This window comes from Macaca mulatta, chromosome 2 (genome assembly GCF_049350105.2).
Source record: "Macaca mulatta isolate MMU2019108-1 chromosome 2, T2T-MMU8v2.0, whole genome shotgun sequence".
NCBI classification, from domain to species: domain Eukaryota; kingdom Metazoa; phylum Chordata; class Mammalia; order Primates; family Cercopithecidae; genus Macaca; species Macaca mulatta.
The window spans coordinates 148,200,997-148,221,419 of NC_133407.1; the positions used below are offsets into that span (position 1 = coordinate 148,200,997).

At 39.0% G+C, this 20,423-nt stretch overlaps 1 protein-coding gene across 50 annotated transcripts in view; it reads left to right on the top strand.

Moving 5' to 3' along the window:
* The window catches only part of SETD5 (SET domain containing 5), an 83,338-nt gene that overhangs the window by 15,610 nt on the left and 47,305 nt on the right, over positions 1–20,423 (top strand). For 31 of the 50 annotated variants that reach the window (XM_077990547.1, XM_077990563.1, XM_077990556.1 and 28 more), the window contains 2 exon segments: positions 13,573–13,632; positions 18,248–18,434. Coding sequence is in view for 8 of the 50 variants with exons in the window: in XM_015130320.3 (XP_014985806.1) it covers positions 18,364–18,434 (71 nt within the window). In the remaining 42 variants the exon portion in view is untranslated. 50 annotated transcript variants of the gene reach the window in all.

The following is a 20,423-nucleotide window of genomic DNA, read 5'->3' on the forward strand; positions in this document are numbered from 1 at the left end:
CAGACCTTATTTAAGGAGCCTTCCACTGATATAATCTGCCTTTCTCTCTCCCCCTGACTTTATTGCTGCCCATCTGTAGTTTTGATCATTTTTCTCTAGGATTCTTTGCCTAGAATTGCATGGGCCTTCTGGATCTGGAACACAGATAAAGGAAGAGGATGAATGTTTTTCAGATGTTATCCCTTGCTGGAGTGATTGTAAATTCTAGCGTGTGTGTGTGTGTGTGTGTGTGTGTGTGTGTGTGTGTGTGTGTGTGTATTTTCTTAAGTTAATTAGCCTCTTCCAAACATAATACCTTGCCTTTCAATCAGTTTGGGACTTCCTTTATCCCTGACTGGCTGCAGTTCAGGAAAGAATATACAGCGGAGACCTAGGGGTTTCATTTTTTTATTTGTTTGTTTTTTGAGACAGAGTCTGGCTCTGTCTCCCAGGCTGGAGTGCAGTGGCGTGATCTCTTCTCACTGCAACCTCCGCCTCCTGCATTCAGGCGATTCTCCTGCCTCAGCCTCTCTAGTAGCTAGGACTACAGGCGCCCGTCACCACACCCAGCTAATTTTTGTATTTTTAGTAGAGATGGGGTTTCACCATTTTGTCCAGGATGATTTCAAACTCGACCTCGTCATCTGCCCGCCGTGGCCTCCCAAAGTGCTGGAATTACAGGCGTGAGCCACCGCGCCTGGCCGAGACCTGGAAGTTTTATGTCAGATTTTATCTCTGTAGTTTTCTAAGGAATTAGTATGTGTGCTCAAATAATAGCTAAGTATTAAGTTTGAAATTTTCTAGAAAAACAATCACAAAGTGGTTATGCCTAGGATGTTTTTGAATATTGGTACAAGAACAAATGGGTTGCTACTAGATTTCCTTTTTACTTTCATATTCAGATGTAGGAAGAGTTGGAATTCAAAATGTGAAAAGCCGTCTTGAATCTCAGTAGATTCTTAAGAAATTCTTAATTCATTGAAGAGCTGTTGGTCGTGTGTGTTTTTTGGCAGGGGCGGGTCTGTGCATGTTGTTTTTAAGAATTCAGGGATGTGTATGAGACTATCGTTGCTTCTACAAGGCTGCTTAATGACAGTTTGCTGCTTGACACAACAGGCGAAAGGGGTGCCCTTTCTAGAGCAGGGATCTTGGTTTCCCTTTTTCCCCCTAGTAGTATCATTCCATGTATTTACCAGGATATGCATCGTTTAGTCCTGTCTTGGCTAAATGGTCCTTAAGGACATAAAATAGAAGGATATTGTGCAGAAGAATTACTAATTCTCCGTAGTATATTTTTTTACTGTATTTTCCTCATCAACAGATGGAATATTTTTAAACTTAGAAGAAAAAACAAGCATTTTTCTCCAAAAGATTGAGAACCACTGCTTTTAGGTTATTAATGGTGGTCTGCAATGGATTTGTTAAAAATTTGGGGCATGGATTTTTTTTTTAATGTTTTTATTATTGGTTACTGAGTATTGGAAAAGGAAATACAGTATTCGAAAACAATAATGTTCAGGATTTAGAAGTATTTTACTGAGGAAAAATAAGTTTATAAATAGACGTTTTAATGAAAAGGAAAATAGCAAATTTATGGAAATCCGAGATAGTCTGTGTTTTGCTTCACTCTGTTTAGTGCTAGAATTCTGGGCTTTGTTTGGGGTCAAACTGATATGACAGGAAAACTAACAGACATTATTAAAAGAGACAGTAACATAAATGGGAAAGTTTGAATATGGTATATGGTTGTAATTATATTTTGCATAAGAATTAAAGCAGTTTATACCAGTTGTATTCCTAACTAAAAAGTACTATTTTATCAGTTTCCTGGGACTAATTTATTATAAGTTAATTGATGACATGAGCATTTTGGCCCAAATACAGTTGAAATGTTTATTGAAACTGGATCAAAGATGAGCATATGTGTCAAGGCTTTAAAAACATTTTTCATATTAAGATTTCCAGAGAAAGTTTTTGTAATCTATAAGTTAAATATTTTTAATGCTTTAGATGACGGGAACTATTGAAGGTCCTGGATCTCATAACAAGCCACTAGCTAGCTGATCCAAAGACATTGGCCTCATGGGCTTCTAGGAAGACAAATGTGCTCACCATTTCAAAGATTTTATTTTGCTCAGTAACCTATTAGACGTATATTAGTATTTGTTTGAGTTGGTCATTGTCTTCCATTGCTGTTACTTTTTTTTTTTTTTTAATTTTAGAGACAGGATCTTGTCACCCAGACTGGAGTGCAGTGGCACAGTCATAGCTCACTGCAGTCTCAACTCTTAGTTAGGCTCAAGGGATCGGGATCCTCCCACCTCAGCCTCCTAAATAAGTAGGACTACAGGTATGCACCACCACTCCTGGCTGTCTTATTGTGTTGCCCAGGGTGGCCTCAAACTCCTGGCCTCAAGTGATTCTCCTAAGTCAGCCTCCCAAAGCACTGGGATACAGGTGTGAGCCACCCTGCCTAACCCCATTGCTGTTAAAGTTTTTGTTTGTTTGTTTTTTAGACAGGCTCTGGTTCTGTTGCCTAGGCTGGAGTGCAGCAGTGCAGTCTCAACTCATTGCAAGCTCCATCTCCCAAGCTCAAGCCATCCTCCCACTTCAGCCTCCTGAGTAGCTGGGACTGCAGGTGTGCATCACCACGCCTGGCTACTTTCTTTGTAATTTTTTTTGTTGTTCAAATAGGAATCTTCCACATGCACCCAAAATATTTTTGGTTTGTGACACTTAGTGTTATTATTGAGTCGTTTTTCCATTGGAAGGTGTGCCTCAGAGTGGGTGAGCCTTTTTGCCCTAAGTCTGTCAGCACTCTAAGACTCCAAGTACTCTAAGAGGTTGCTCACTAAAAATAAGAACAGCTAGTCATCTACCTCAAATGTGAGCCATCACTTTTGTGATATAATCAGTCCTTATCTTTAGTACACAGATTTATGGAATATCACACTCACTGTCTGCCTGCTTTGGGGTGTTTCTCCTGTGTCATTCATTTTTGGATATTGGCATATAGCAAATACAGGAATGCTATGTCACAACTGTGGGTTATGTATATACTAGCAGTTAGCTCTGCTCTAAGGAGAAATTTGCATTCCCAAGAATGCAAGAAATTTATCAACAAACTTGTATCATAAAAATAATTTACAGTGATTTTTTTCTTAAAATGTTTCAATGATTAAGACTTTTTTTAATAACCGTAAGTGTATAATTGTAAAACCTAAGCATTACTCAGCAAATCTAGCAATTGTTGAATTGCATAAGCTTTTTATTCTTTGGAACTTTTGCTAAAGAATGATGACCTTTGATTTCCTGTCACCATGACCTATCATTATGATAAACATGCCCCTCTTATGTGTCCTTATACTCATTATAAGGATAAACAAGGGATAGCTCCACCCACCAGATGTCGTAGACACAACTGGTATTTTTGGAATTTTGCTGTAAACTAATCCTGGGAGGAAGAGAGATTATAGATAAATTAAGATTGGCCGTGAATTGATTGTTGATTAAAGCTGGATAGGGACTATGGGATTTTCTCTGGTTTTATATTTATTTTAAGTTTTTCACCTTAAAGTTTTGTGTTTTTTTTTTAAAGATAAAAAAAGCATAAATAGTGTAAACAAAGTTTTGAAGAAGAAGAAAACAGGTTAGTAGCTAATTAACAAAAAAGTTCTTGTTCCATTCAGGCAAAGGAGTTTGGACTAGCCCAATAAGCATTAAGGAAACCATTATTTGTAGATTTCAAATAATGGAATGATAGTAACCAAAGTTATGTTCTAGAAGGGGTAACGTCATGGAAGAACGTAGAGTAGATTGGAGGGTTCACACCCCAGAGGCAGTGAGACCGGTTCACTGCTATTACATAATGCTACCTTGAAATCATAGGGAGGCGACTGATGTGGATTTCTGAAAGTCTGCAAAAGTTCCAAAGGAGAATAGCTCTTCACTCAGACTCTCAGTCAGTTGCTAGTGCCAGCACAACAAAAAAAGAAAAAGGGGTTTTTCCTTTATTTGGCCAGGGCGTGGATTTGGACCATGTGGGTGTCAAAATGGAGTATACCAAGTGATTTTGTTCCTACAGTGAAAATGAAGTCTGTATTTTGTCTCCTGTCTTTTAGTAAATCAGTATAGATAAGTCTTTTTTTTTTTTTTTTTTTTTTTGTGATGGAGTCTCACTGTCGCCCAGGCTGGAGTGCAGTGGCATGATCTCCGCTCACTGCAAGCTGTGCCTCCTGGGTTCACGCCATTCTCCTGCCTCAGCCTCCCAAGTAGCTGGGACTACAGGGGCCCCCCACCACGCCCGACTAATTTTTTGTATTTTTAGTAGAGATGGGGTTTCACTGTGTTAGCCAGGATGGTCTGGATCTCCTGACCCCCTGATCCGCCCGCCTCGGCCTCCCAAAGTGCTGGGATTACAGGCGTGAGCCACCGTGCCCGGCCAAGTCTTTCTTTTTTTTTAATTATTTTCTTTAGTTTTTCCCACATGTTCTAAGATAAGTCTCTTATAATGTCTAGGTTTCTTTCCAAAGGTGATTAAAAATGAAGCATCATATTTTATACTTCTGAGGCAGAACTGCTAGAACAGAGTTTTGATTATCTGTTTGAAACGAAGCACTCAAATCTTCTAGCTTACTTGCATTTGCAGTCAGACATCTACAGATGCCAGCTAGATTACAGATGGCTAGCATAAGTTTTTTCATTACGGAAAGAAATTTAGAGCTTAGTGCAGTCTATTAAAAGAATTAAAGATTATGTCAAAGGACAACTATAAGAAAATACTTTGGTTCTGAAATACTGCTTCAGCTAGGGTTTATTTTGAAGTCCCAGCCCAAATTTGTAGAAATGCAACCAAGATCTAATATTTAGTGTGTAAGAATTTTACAGGACATCCAATCAGTAGTAGTCTTAAAAGAGAATCTCGTAGGCTGAAGCAGGCAGATCGCCTGAGCTCAGGAGTTCGAGACCACCCTGGCCAGCATGGTGAAACCCCGTGTCTACTAAAAATACAATAATTAGCTGGGTGTGGTAGTGGACACCTGTAATCCCAGCTACTCAGGAGGCTGAGACAGGAGAATTCCTTGAACCCGGGAGGCGGAGGTTGCAGTGAGCCAAGATCACGCCATCGCACATCAACCTGAGCAACAAGAGCGAAACTCCGTCTCAAAAAAAAAAAAAAGTGAATCACATAGATAAACATTGGGAATTTGCAGATAACTTTCATTTTAGGGTTTCTGGAGTTCTGTGGCGTAATCTTGGCTCACTGCAACCTCCACCTCCCGGCTTCAAGCGGTTCTCCTGCCTCAGCCTCCCAAGTAGCTGGGATTACAGGTGACCACCACCACGCCTGGCTGATTTTTGTGTTTTTAATAGAGACGGGATTTCACCATGTAGACCAGGCTGGTCTCAAACTCCTGACCTCGAATGAGCCATCCGCCTCAGCCCCCCAAAGTGATGGGACTACAGGCGTGAGCAACCGTGCCCAGCCCTAGGGTTTTCTTTTAGAATGTAGAGAATCTTCTATGGAAAAGACTGTATGAGGAAAGTGAGAATTGAAGTTATTTTAAGACTGGGCATGGTACTCACGCCTGTAATCCCAGCACTTTGGGAGACCCAGGCAGGAGGACTGCTTAGAGCCCAGAAGTTTGAGATCATCGCTGGCAACATAGTGAGACCCCAGTCACTACAAAAAAGTTTAAAAATTAGCCGGGAGTGGTGGTATGCACCTGTAGTCTCAACTACTCAGGAAGTTGACCTGGGAGGATCCCTTGAGCCTGAGAGATTGAGGCTGCAGTGAGCCATGGTCATACCATTTCATTCCAGCTGGGCGTTAGAGTAAGACACCGTCTCAAAAAAAAAAAAAAAAAAAACAGAAAGAAAAATTCTTTTAAGGAAATTATTTAAGGAAATTTAGCCTTCTACCATGTTTATCAAGAACCTAAATGTTTGTGGAAATGTAAAATGGTTTTAACTTTATGGAGGGTGGTTTGTCATCACTAATAAATATGCCCATGCCATTCTGGCAGTTTCATTTCTAGGAATTTGTCCCAAGGAAATATTTGTGCATGTGTATAAAGAAAGGTATAAGTACATGATCGTTCAACACAACATTGCATATGTTATGGAAAAGCAGCAACAATCATAAACATCCACCTGCAGAGGACTGGTTTAAATTATAGTCGATGCATAGACTAGAATACTTGCTTAAGAGGAATTAGTGGTTTTGTACATACTCATAGAAACATATCTAATGCTGAATTAAAATTCATAGCTGCTGAATTTTAAAAAGCAGTTTACAGAGCAGTAGGGTTATCACTTACATGAGAATTTAACTTCTACTTTTTAATAGTAATATTTGCATATTTTTCCAGGCATTATTTGTATTGATACAGTCATTCATGGGGGAGGGGAACCCTATTGTGCATATTAGAACTATTAAACTGTAAGTTGTTGTTGATACTGATTTTTCTGAGACAGAGTCTCGCTCTGTCACCAAGGCTGGAGGGCAGTGGCGTGATCTCAGCTCACTGCAGTCTCCGCCTCCCAGTGTCAAGCAATTCTCGTGCCTCAGCCTCATAAGTAGTTGGGATTACAGGTGTGCACCACCATGCCTGGCTAGTTTTTTTTTTTTTTTCCGTAGTGACTGTTTTGTCATGTTGGCCAGACTGGTCTCGAACTCCTGGCCTCAAGTAATCCACCTGCCTTGGCCTCCCAAAGTGCTGGGATTACAGGCATGAGCCGCTGGGCTGGGCCAAGCTTTAAGTTCTTTTCCTGCTGTATACTTAGCTACATGGTTTGCCAGATGATCACAGAACATGTGTAGTCAGGTTTTTTTCTGTACTTTGAGGATTCTTGCTGCCCATTGGCCTTCATTTTTCATAGTATTTTCCTTGAGACCAGTCAATGATAAGCTTTGTCTAAGCTAATTTAAAAGGGATTTATAAAAGAATTTATTTCTTTTTTTTTTTTTTTTTTTTTTGAGACAGAGTCTCGCTCTGTGCCCAGGCTGGAGTGCAGTGGCCGGATCTCAGCTCACTGCAAGCTCCACCTTCCGGGTTTACGCCATTCTCCTTCCTCAGCCTCCCGAGTAGCTGGGACTACAGGCGCCCGCCACCTCGCCTGCCTAGTTTTTTGTATTTTTTAGTAGAGAAGGGGTTTCACCGTGTTAGCCAGGATGGTCTCGATCTCCTGACCTCGTGATCCACCCGTCTCGGCCTCCCAAAGTGCTGGGATTACAGGCTTGAGCCACCACGCCCAACCCCAAGAATTTATTTCTGTAAGAGACTCCTTCACTGGTAAACTATGGAATGGGTTAGGGATTTCTTCCATTCAGGCAAGGGTGGTGTTTTCCTTCAGAGTTTGACTCATTAATTGTTAAAGACACACTTTCTGGATTTGTTTGTTTGTTTTTTGAGACGGAGTTTTGTTGTTATTGCCCAGGCTGGAGTGCAATGGTGTGATCTCGGCTCGCTGCAACCTCCTCCGCCTCCTGGGTTTAAGCGATTCTCCTGCCTCAGCCTCCCTAGTAGCTGGGATTAGAGGCATGCGCCACCACACCCAGCTTGTTTTGTATTTTTAGTAGAGACAGGATTTCACCATGTTGGTCAGGCTGGTTTCAAACTCCTGACCTCAGGTGATCCCCCCGCCTCGGCCTCCCAAAGTGCTGGGATTGTAGGCATGAGCCACCGCGCCCAGCCCACTTACAGGATTTTTTCCCCCTTCATGGTTGTATAAATGCAATACTTGGCACATAGGCAAACCTAAACAGTTTGCAAGTTGCCTACCCTTTTCTACATTGGATAAAATAAACCTCTTAAAATAGCACTTAACATAGTTTATATTTATATATATGTATATTAATAGTAGTTACTTCATGTTTGTTGAATGAATGAATGAAAAAGTAGCAAATCTACATAATGTAAATCCCAAGACAGCCAGGAATTTTGTCTAGACCTAATTGTCTAACATAGCACCAATTGGTACTTAATAAAAACAAGGCTGGGCATGGCAGTATGTGTCTGTGGTCCCAGCTACTTGGGAGGCTAAGGTGAAAGGATCGCTTGAGCCCAGGAGGTTGAGGCTGCAGTGAGCTGTGATTGCACCAGAGCACTCCAACCTGGGTGACAGACCCTGTCTCAAAAATAAAAATAAAAAACAATTAGTTATAACTCAGATGTTGCTATCTAAGGTAAGTAGTAATTACTATAATAAACAGAAGCTATATATTAAAATCTTAATTTTCTTTCCTCTGAACTCTACTACTGTAGGTGTGTAGTAGACTTCATACAAGCTAATCTTTTTGTAGCTCTGTTTCTTCATTTCTGTTTCTTCATCGATTGGAGAAATTTTGCCTAAATTAATGAAAGTAAAAATACAGATATTAATGGCTCATAAGTGTGTACAACCCACCTCATCTATAGTAAGTAAAAGTGGCTCCCGTTTTGGGGTTTGAAAATGAAGAAGATCTGAATTCACAGAGGAGGCACGTGTAGAGATACGAGAAGTTCTTTTCCTACTCTAGTTTGGTACGTTGGTCTCACACATGTTCTGAGCCTAAGAACACAGTAGAACAGAACCTTCAGAAAGTATTGAGAGTATAACTCTTTAAAGAGGTTTAGTCAGTCTAAATTATTTGAGGGCATCATTTTTATTTGGTACTTAGAAGTCTAAAATCTTCCTGATTCTTGTTAAGGTTACAAAGAGTCTGTGTATTGTTGGTTAGTTTAACAGTAAATACCTTTTTATCATTGTTAAATGGGTTGTAAATAAAATATTTCTTTTTCTTCAGTGTTAATTTACAATCATAATATTTAGATAATAATAGTAATTATATCATTTTTGGTATGTAATCTTATCCTACTGCCACTCCCTTCTTCTGCTGCACATACTACTAAGTATGACTTGGTCTCTATAATACTCTTTTATGGAGAAGGAAATTCTTAATATAGACTAAAGTAGGATTTTTTTAAGTTGTCTTTTAATGGCCTTTTATTCCAGTAAACTTAGATTTCTTATAGACATCAGTTTATTATGCCAAGCTCAGTAGCTCCTAGAGTGAGTGTAAATTTAGGCAAAGGAATAAACTGGTATTGTAGAAGAGATGGGGGAAAAGGAAATTTTTATTTTTGCTTTAAATTACTAAATCATGGTGTTTCCTGTCTCCAGTGCTTATCCCAATCAGTGTTTCTCTCTTTTCTTTTTTCCCTTCAGTCCTTAACCCCTAAATTCTTTGCTTGCATTAATTTGCTTCAGATTATAAGCCTAATGTATACTGTTCCAAATACATAAACTTTTCACTTTATCTCTGAGTGCTCTTTTAGAGTTCATCTCTTTGTTTTCCAGTAACTCATATTTGTTTCTTCTAATGCTTCACACTTCTCTCTCTTTTTTTTTTTTCATGTTTCTCACATTTTTTCTTTCCACATTATCTGCTGTAGCAAACTTGAAATACATGCTTTTGGAGAAGAATAAAAACAGTGTTTAGCCATATTCCGGTTATTAGCAGCAGCTCCTCTTTCTTCACGTATACTCAAAGGGACCAGAAAGTTATTTAAGCTCTTAGTTGCTGCAAATGCTAGTCCATGTGTGCCTATGGGTCAGCACAACAGGTTTTTTTTGTTGTTTTTGTTGTTCTTGTGTTTTTTGGTTTTTTGGGGGTTTTTTTTTTTTGGTTTTTTTTTTTTTTTTTTTTTTTTTTTTTTTTTTTGGGTACAGATGAGAAAACTGAGACTGTGAGACATTCTGTGAATTTCCTAAGCTAGTTGGCAGCAGTGCCAGGATTCATAGAAATCTGGAGCAGGAAGACACACAATGAAGATTTTACTTTGAGGAATTTAGGGATCATCTATGTAAAGTGATTTTTCTGAGGTCACTAATTATGTTGTAGACTAGAACTCAAGTCTCCTAACTCCTATTATAGTGCCTTTTTTTCTTTTCTTTTTTTCTTTTTTTTTTAGGAGATGGGTCTCACTATGTTGCCCAGGCTGGTCTTGAACTCCTGGGTTCAAGCGATCCTCCTGCCTCAGCCTCCCAAAGTGCTAGGATTACAGATGTGAGCCACTGCACCCAGCCTCTAATAGTGCTTTTTCCTAGCATACTTTTCTTCTCCTAAGGTAAAAGGCTGTTTGTCATGGTACAGCTACAGTGATTTTACTTGAGATATTTGACTTTGAGATGAAGATGAAGATAAGTATATAATGCAGTTGCCACATTCATTCTCATAAAAGTTGGTCATGTAGATAAGCAGTCATATATTTATTGTATTTTGGACTGTTCTGTGATTTAAAAATTATGTAGAGAGTAAAAATCATCATACCAGAAAACCCAATATTCTTTCCCCATTTCCCCTTTTTACTGTTTTGTAAAGTCATTCAAAAGATAAATCAAAGAACTATAAATGTATTTAAGAAGAAATTCAGCCTATATGTAATAAAATTTTGAATAGTCAAGTTCAGAAATTGGATTTTTAAAAAATTATTAGCTACTTTAACCCTTTTGAAATAGTCCCAAAAAGTGTTTTTCTCTTCCCGAGTTAAATTTTTTCATTTATTGACCTATTAAAGTATTTTTAGTGCTTTAGAGCTATTCTGTGTATCTGTTCATTTTTGTTATTTAGTAGTATATAGAAGTAGTAGATTGGGCTGAATAGATTTATTTCAGGATATATCTTAGATATTTGTGTTTTTTCATGAATCCCAGTTTAAGGGTTATTGCTTTCAAAAGGAAGAAATTTGGTTAGTTATGACTTGGCTAGTTGAAGTTTAGAGAACTGCTTTATACAGGATATTTTATTTATTTAGTGAGAAAAAACAACTTTTTATAATTTTATAATACTGTGTGAAAAACCTGATACCAAAACTTCTGAAAAAGAAACCAGGCCTAGGAGATGAGAAGTCTAGAGAAGATTATTAAATTGAGGATTTTTAAGTTAGTTTCTAAATTAGTAAATTGTGGCTCATAAGATTAAAATAATCTGATCCTTTAGTAAGATCTGAAGTAATATTTTTGCCCTTCAAAAAAGTGATTGTTATAAGTACTATTATTGTGAGATGATACTGCTTAGTCTACCTTGTATGTCAGCATAAGCAAGATTAGATTTTCTCTTTTCTCTAATAGATGCCAATATTTAACATTGATTTTTATCTAATTTCAAAAATATCTATGAAATATATTTTCTGTCTCTGAATTAGAATATGTGTATATTTGTCTTTACTTGAAATATTATAGCTGGATGATAGATTTCAGAGCAATTTTTATGCTTAGGGAAGCCACTACCTCCCAAAAAGGTTTTCTTATGAGAATGAGGAAAATAAGTATACATTTTCATATTTATGTTATTATGTTGATATGCTTGGATAATTGTATTTATAAAAGTAAAAAATGTTCAGTATTTTATCTAAAATGTAATAATGGATATTGTACAGCCAAAGAAATTAAAAGAAAAAGGACACTTTGAGAAAATGGCTTGTTCTTATGTATCTGAATATATACTGTGTTCACTTATGTTTTGTCAGACACTGAAATTGAGGAAGAGAGATTTGGCGTTCTGTTGGTTTATGGAGTGAGTTGATCAGAGATTGCTCCTTGGCTGAGTTGCTGTCTGCATAGGCTGTTAACAATTGTTTCTCTGGCAGCAGATCTTGTTCATCAGGATTGCATCATTTCTGGGAGAATGGCCAAGGTCCACAGCCTCAGTACAAAGACTGTCTGAAGCATATGAGGCCTGTTCTCTTTCTGAAGCGGCACTCCTCTTCCTGCCAGTCCTCTTCACAGGATTACTGAAGCAGACTTGTTCTGAATTTCTTTCATTGGATTGGTTGTTTATTGGACTCTTGTCTCCCAGCTGCTTCCGCCTCACCTGTCTGATGCAATTTCTTCTTCTGAAATCTCTGTTGGAATTGTTCATAAAACACTTTTTGTTTGTCTTCTCTGTGAGTGACCAGGGAGATCATACAGGTCTTGTGCTTTCAGCAAGTCATATAGAGAAGAGACTGTCAGAATGATGATATAGAGACTGTTGGCCATTTCTGAACCCAATTAAAAAGATGGGGTCCTTAAGAAACATTTCTGGCATGTTCTATCTAACATCCTTTCCCCTAGAAACTGTATGTAAATGGCACCTCCTAAAGAGAGTACTCGGTACTACTGGAAGGTACAGGCTGTCTCTGTTTCTGAATCCGAGAACTTACCTAGTGTTCCTGAGGTTTCTGATGGATTGTTGGGGACATAGTTAATAAGAATTTGAAATTGTGATGCATTTTCCCCATACTGTACACTCACATCTATTTCTGTCTTTTCCTCCTTTCCTTTTTTCTTTCTTACTTGCTATTGCTTCTCCCTTGATGTACTTTATTTCTTCCTTCCTTTTACTGTTACTTTGATACTTTTTCTTTCTCTAATTCTGAGTATACTATTTTAAATTGTTTCTAAAAAATAGCTTATTTTCCAGTTTTTTAAAATTAGAAATCATAAAATATCAACGTAAATAAAATGCATGTGTTCTAATGCTTGGTAACTGGAATCCTATGAACAACTCTTTTCATGTTTATGATATGTTAATCTTTAAGCTGTTAATAACTCTGGCCAGTGTTAAATTTGACTTTTTGGAAAAAACACCAGAGACTTAAAGGATACTGATCATTTTCCCCCCAAAGTCCTGGATCACCTATTTTACCTTTCTTTTTGGAAGGTAGAAAATTAAGCCCCCTTTTTTAAGCATGTTTCCATTTGACCACACATAGAAATGACTCCCTTTTATCTTTTTTTTTTTTTTTTTTTTTTGTTTTGTTTTGAGACGGAGTCTCACTCTGCCGCCCAGGCTGGAGTGCAGTGGCCGGATCTCAGCTCACTGCAAGCTCCGCCTCCCGGGTTCACGCCATTCTCCTGCCTCAGCCTCCCGAGTAGTTGGGACTACAGGCGCCCGCCACCGCGCCCGGCTAGTTTTTTTGTATTTTTTAGTAGAGACGGGATTTCACCGTGTTAGCCAGGATGGTCTCGATCTCCTGACCTCGTGATCCGCCCGTCTCGGCCTCCCAAAGTGCTGGGATTACAGGCTTGAGCCACCGTGCCCGGCCATCATTATTTTTTATAGTAGGACAAGAAACTAGATGATGTGGAATGAAGGGAAAGAAAGGAGTAATAAATATGGACTTGTAATTTAATGGGTGATGATGGGCCCTTGTCTGGCTGGACAGCTATCGGACATCGGGTTAAAGATCTCTGAATTTGAGAACTGTTCAGTGGAGAAGGGAGTCACCTCTTAGGAGAGAGAAAAAGGAGTCCCTTGGAAAATGAGAGAGAATTCTAATTTGAAGGAAGGGGAAGAATTAGCCAGTGACAGAAGTATTTACCATTTATGTCAAATAATTTCCTTCCCTACCCTCTCGTTTCTGGCTTTATGGAAAAATTAAAGATTAAAGGGCAAAAAATTCAGTGCTGGATGGACGTAGGGTGGTAAACAAGATAGTATAGATGTAGGATGGTAAGCAAGATAGTATACAGAAACAAAATTGTTAATATAGCTGTAGAATTCCATTCTGTGTGTTGATCAATGTTATTTCTTTCTATACTAATTTGTGTCTCAATTTTTTCTAGGTCTTCAGAACTACTAGCAGATAATTTGGGGGGACTTCATATTCAGAAGTCTATATAAAGGTGACTGACCCAAGTAAATCCTTTTAATTTCTGTTTTATTTTTTGCATTTTAATGACTGCTGGAATCATGTTGTAGTAAATGGTGATTATAATTTACTTGGCAAATATTTCTTGAACTTCTTTATGTGTCAGTTACTGTTTTGGCCATTGGAACTACAGCAGTGGATAAAAATCCCTTTCCTCATAGAGTTTATATTCTGGTAGGAAAAAACAAATTATAATAAGAAAATACTGCATTTGGATGATCTGTTAAATGTTCCTCAGTTAACATTTTAATAGTGACATTTTACAGAGAGTTACTTAGGGAAGGAACTATTCTTAGGGTAATATTTGAGAAATTTGGGGTTATTAACAGAATTTGAATTAAGAAGCCTTATTATTAAATCATTAGTTAGAATGAGATGGTCAAGCTAACCTATTATAGTTGCTTTCATCAGAAGAATGAAGCAGTCATGTTAAACTAGACACGAGGAAAAAGGAATATTTTTTATGAAATAGAAATTTATAGTTACTGACTTAATTTTTTTTTTTTTTTTTTTTTTTTTTTTTTTGAGACGGAGTTTCATTATTGTTGCCCATGTTGAAGTGCAATGGTGCGGTCTCGACTCACTGCAACCTCTGGTTCCCCCGGGTTCAAGAGATTCTCCTGCCTCAGCCTCCCAAATAGCTGGGATTACAGGTGCCTGCCATCATGCCCGGCTAATTTTTTTGTATTTTTAGTGGAGACTGGGTTTCACTGTGTTAGCCAGGCTGGTCTTAAACTCCTCACCTCAGGTGATCCGCCCACCTCAGCCTCCCAAAGTGTTGGGTGTGAGCCACTGCGCCCGGCTGACTTAATGTTTCTTAAAGTTATTTATCAGCTATCCAAAATAGCTGTGTTGGTGTAGCAATCATTTATTCACTCATTAAGATGTTATCTGAAGGAACTTTTCCATCTTTTCCTTTTAGTATATCTTTTAAAAATTGCTCTAGGAAAAATATCAACTATCATCTTGGGTTTATAACTTGTCTTTTATCTGGAAACTGTACCTTTTTTTTTTTTTTTTTGGAGACAGAGTCTCACTTTTGCTTAGGCTGGAGTGCAGTGGCCCCGTCTCAGCTCACTGCAATCTCTGCTTCCCAGGTTCAAACGATTCTTGTGCCTCAGCCTCCCAAGTAGCTGGGATGGATCATAGGCATGTGCCAACATGCCCAGCTAATTTTTGTATTTTTAGTAGAGATGGGGTTTCACCATTAAACCGTGCATTTTTTAAATGGGTATACAATAGTAATGGCTACAACAAAGGGTTTTTAATGATGTTGAGTACGGTTTTTGGTTTAAGTGTTTTACTGAAAATATAACACAATTCAGATTCCCTTTACTGATCAGGGGAGGTGGGGTGATAATCAGACTTTCTTATGATTATCTGGTCAGACAGTTTTGGGGCTTTTTTAAAAATCTGAATTATACAGTGATACTAATAGAAAGAGTTGTAACCAACAGCCCCCAGTATTTAACTGTGTCTTTTGGGTTTACTTGATGAGTGTTCTTGTTTTATCATTTACAGATTTTACTTCAGTTTCCCAAAGGCTTAGAAGATGTACTACCAAGGTCTCTGTTTGGATATACTGTTAGGGAAAGGAAACATACATGTGTAAGACTGGCCTAAAGGCAAAAAACTTTTTCTTTTTTCTTTTTTTTTTTTTTTTTTTTTTTTGGCGACAGGGTCTCACTTTGTTGCTCAGGCTGAGTGCACTGGCACGATCTCAGCTCACTGCAACCTCCACCTTCCAGGCTCAAGCAATCCTCCCACCTCAGCCTCCTGAGTGGCTGGGGCTACAAGTGCATGCCACCACACCAGATTTTTTTTTTTTTTTTTTTTTTTTTTTTTGAGATGGGGTCTCACTCTGACGCACAAGCTGGAGTGCAGTGGTGTGATCTCACCTCACTGCAACCTCCCCCTCCTGGGTTCAAGCGATTCTCCTGCCCCAGCCTCCTCAGTAACTGGGATTGCTGGTGTGCACCACTACAGCTAATTTTTGTGTTTTTAGTAGCGAAGGGGTATCACCACATTGGCCAGGCTGGTCTCGAATTCCGGACCTCAGGTGATCCACCCGCCTTAGCCTCCCAAAATGCTGGGATTACAGGTATGAGCCACCGCACCTGGCCCACACCAGGTAATTTTTGTATTTTTAGTAGAGACAGGATCTAACCATGTTTCCCAGGCTGGTCTCCAACTCCCAAGCTCAAGCAATCCACCTGCCTCAGCCTCTCAAAGTGCTGGAATGACAGGAATGAGCCACTTCGCCTGGCCCAGTCATTCGCCAGCCCAGCTATATGTCACCTCCATTTGGGTATAGGAACAGGCGTATTATCATACCCAGAGGTCTCACTTCATCATCCAGGCTGGAGTGCAGTGCATGATTATGGCTCACCGCAGCCTCTACCTCCTGTGCTCAAGTGATCCTCCCACCTCAGCTCCCAAGTAGCTGGGAACACAGGCGCACATCACCATGACTGGCTGATTTTTTTTTTTTTTTTTTTTTTTTTTGCTATTTTTGGAGAGATGGAGTCTCACTATGTTGCCTCGGCTGGTCTCAAATTCCTGGGCTCAAGTGATCCACCTCGGCCTCCTAAAGTGTTGGGATTACAGTTGTGAACCACTGCACCCAGCCCACAATTTTTTTTTATTTGCATTAATCTTTGTATATCAAAGTAAGATTGGAGCATCTCAGACCATCTATCATTTAAAATTTACATTAACCGGCCAGGCACGGTGGCTCACGCCTATAATCCTAGCACTTTGGGAGGCTGAGATGTGGGTGGATCACCCGAGGTCAGGAGTTCGAGAATGCCTGGCCAACATAGTGAAACTTTGTGTCTACTAAACATACAAAAATTAGCCAGACATGGTGGCGGGCACCTGTAGTCTCAGCTACTTGAGAAGGTGAGGCAGGAAAATCTCTTGAAACCGGGAGGCAGAGGTTGCAATGAGCCAAGATTGCACCATTACACTTCAGTCTGGGCAACAAAAGTGAAACTGTCTCAAAAAATAAAAATAAAATTTACATTAACCCTCTAGGTTGATTCAGTCGGTATCATGTACTTTAAATTCCTTTAGCTTTTTTAGTATTAATAATGGTTCTAATGACTTATTATGAATCAGTGCATCAGTCATGATTCTCTTTGTAGTCTTTTTTGCAACAGTCCTTGTTAAACATGGGTCTTTGACATTCACATTGACTTTATTCCCCCTACATAAAATGCTTTTTTGTTTCATCTTTTTGATGTTTTTTTACACTACTGTAAAACTACTAATGTAAAGTCACACAAAGAACACTTGTTTCCCTCTGCACCATACCTCCAAATCTCTTAATCTATTTTTGCTTTTTTTCTACTTCAGTAATTTCTGAGTCTTTCTGTTCCCAAATTTCACTGGTTTATGGTCACCATGTCAAGCTATCCTCATTGCTTTTTCATACACAGTTCTTTAGTCTTTATCATGAAACTGTACTCTTCATGATTTCGGGATTTTTTTCGTTGTTTTTAAAAAACAATTGACTTTTTTAGAGCAGTTTTAGGTTCACAGGAAAATTCATCAGGAGATACAGAGATTTCCCATACACCCTCTGCACCCACGCATGCACAGCCTCCTCCTGGTTTACATTTTTGTTCATATCTAGCAGCATATTATTACCCCACAAATAAAGTTGCTAAGATGATTGCATCTTCTCCCAAAATTATAGTTAAGATGATTTAAAAGAAGGAAGAGAGTGTTCAGTGACAAAAGAAGGCAGTAAGAAACAGCTGTTTCCAATCAAGTATAAACAACCAATTGATCTCTTTTAATTTGGAAGAAATAACATTATTGACTGCTTGTGAAACTGCGTTTATTTGTGGCCTAGGGAAAAAAATGAAGATCTTGAATTTTTAAAGAGTTTAGGTAAACTAGGATATTTCTAATAACCATCCTTTATCTTAAAACTTGTTTGCTAGATCCTAGGCTGCCAGAAAATTTTGTTTGGGCAGTTTTAGAATGGGGAGAAAGCGTTGGTTAGTGAGATGGGCAGACTCTTCCTTTCCCTTCAACTGAAAAGGAAGAAAAAAGTAAGCATAACTTTTTGCCCCCTACTTTGTGAAACATTAATGAAATGCATAGTAAATCATGGGACACTGTGGCTGTATTTATTTTATAGCTATCCCTTAAAAGCCTTGTTCAAGAATGCAGAAAAATATTCAGTAGCATTTAAGATAAACTTAAAGAACCATCTGGGCCGGGCGCGGTGGCTCAAGCCTGTAATCCCAGCACTTTGGGAGGCCGAGACGGGCGGATCACAAGGCCAGGAGATCGAGAGACGATCCCGGCTAACACGGTGAAACCCCGTCTCTACTAAAAAATACAAAAAAACTAGCCGGGCGAGGTGGCGGGCGCCTGTAGTCCCAACTACTCGGGAGGCTGAGGCAGGAGAACGGCGTAAACCCGGGAGGCGGAGCTTGCAGTGAGCTGAGATCCGGCCACTGCACTCCAGCCTGGGTGACAGAGCAAGACTCCGTCTCAAAAAAAAAAAAAAAAAAAAAAAAACCATCTGATAACTAGGTATTTATTTTACTAGATATTTTCCTTTTCTATTGTAGGATTCCTCATGTCCATAACATGTTGGATGACGCTCTGCAGCTCACCCCCACTCTCAGAGTGGTCAGTCTCCATTAATTGGACCCCGTGATTTCCAATCTCTGCTGTGTTGGACGTCATGAGCATTGCAATCCCTCTGGGAGTCACCACACCAGATACATCCTACTCAGATATGGCTGCTGGATCAGAGTAAGTGCTACTTTCTAGGTCGTAGGTAAATTACCAGTCTGTGTGGAGACAACTTTCTTATGGATAGCTAATAAGATAATATGTAGTATTTTCTTAACCAGATCCTGTCCCACTATAATTAACATTAGACCTTTCCCTTTACCCCCATTGAAGCTGGAGGAAAAAAGAAATTAGAAGGGGAAGGGTTTTCAGAGGGGTATTTCTGGGCAAATAATTAATAGAACCAAAGTTGCAAAGTAGGAATTCATTCTCATTTATTTTAATGGGTGGGGAAAATTAGAATATTACTACCTGCTTCTGTAGAGTTAATGATTATTCTGATGGAGGGAGATAAGGTGTTCTTTCCAACTGATTTTCCTTGAAGTCCTCTTCCTATGTACTTCCCATTGTTCTAGAGTAAAGGGGTCGAAACTGTATGGGCAGGTTGCCTAGACCTTCTGACATCTGGGGTAGAAAACATGGAGAGCAGTGTCATCTGTTTATTTTTATAATATTCATTGCCTAGAAAGAGGACCTTCAAAATCAGTGGTACCAAACTTTCTTTTCAGCTAAGAGCAGCTTTAGGAATTCAGAGTTTGTCCAAAGGCCCAATCCCTAAAATTATACTCTCAATTCTTGAAGAATGTAAATGCCAAATGACAATGAAGGTAGGCCTTCATTATACAACTTTTATATATATTATTCACAGTTTTTAAATTTTTAGTCTTTTGTATCCCTTCTCTTTTAAGTTGTCCAAGATTCCCCCTGCTCACAGATTCCCCCTGTTGTCCTTTTACCTCCCTTGTACCCAATCTTCCTTGCTTACAGAAAGGAAGTGGAAGCCCCCTACCTTTCAAGACGAAGTGGCACTACACCAGGATGTGAAAGTCCAGCGAAAGAGACCCAAGGGGCCTAGGGGGCAGCACACCCCCAGAAGCCAAGTCTATTCCAGGCAGTACCAGGGATTAGGGTCTGGGCTGGAAAAATCCTGGTGTTTTGAATATGTTCAGGTCCAGTTCAGACTCTTGATCCCACAGCCACTTCTTGAGTGAGGTGGGTGTTGCTCTAATTCCCCTGTTTCTCTTGCCATTTTCACAGTCCCCGGGGATGCGTCCCCCTTCAGCAAAGCAAAGCAACTGAACCAGATTTCTGGGTTGAATGGCAACCCTGATTAATAGTGGTTTTCTTCCTTAAAACAATATTATTAAAGATTGTGTATATTTCTTCATAAAGCCACCTAATATAACTTACCTGTTGACTGAGTTCCTTAAAAAGGAAGACTTAAAGCTACCCTGAGAAATAGTATATAATATTCTGGGGTGGTCTAAAACGGAAAGCAGCGTTTGGGCTTTTTCCCATATAAAAAGGAGAAAGGAGGGTTGGGAGTGGGGAAGGGTTGATTTTGTTTCTTCTAGAGCTTTTTTCTTCTTTTGTTTTTTTTATTTTGGTTTGGTTTGGGGTTTTTTGCATGCAAAAGGTATTTAGTTATATCAGTAACTGAGACTTACCATTTTACAACTCTTTCCCCAAATAAAGTACTTAAAACTCTTCCTGCATTAGTAGGTAGCCCAGTTGTATTGTGTTTATAGGTTTTTATAAAGTCGGCTACTAACCTGGTACTATGTAGATTGTCTAACTATGTAGATAGATAGCATTAACATTTGTGAGAAATTTCAACAAAGAGGTTAAACCAGTAAGTTTGGAATTAGTAGATAAAAGACCCAGAGCAGTTAATCTTACAATTGGTGTTTTCCCCAAAGTATAGACATGACTGCCCGCAAATACTGCTAGGGAGTCCAGGAGTAATTTCAGAAATAAAAATACTTCTGGTCTACAAATGTGACTGCACTGTCTCTGTTAACACCAGCGTATTCTAGGATTTCCTGAAACATTTTCATTCATGATCTCCAGACAGATTTCTGATACTGTAGTCGTAACTGGCTACATAGTTACGCATTTCTACAAAGGGAAAGAATGTCAATGACTAGCTACGTACCATTCTGTTAAATT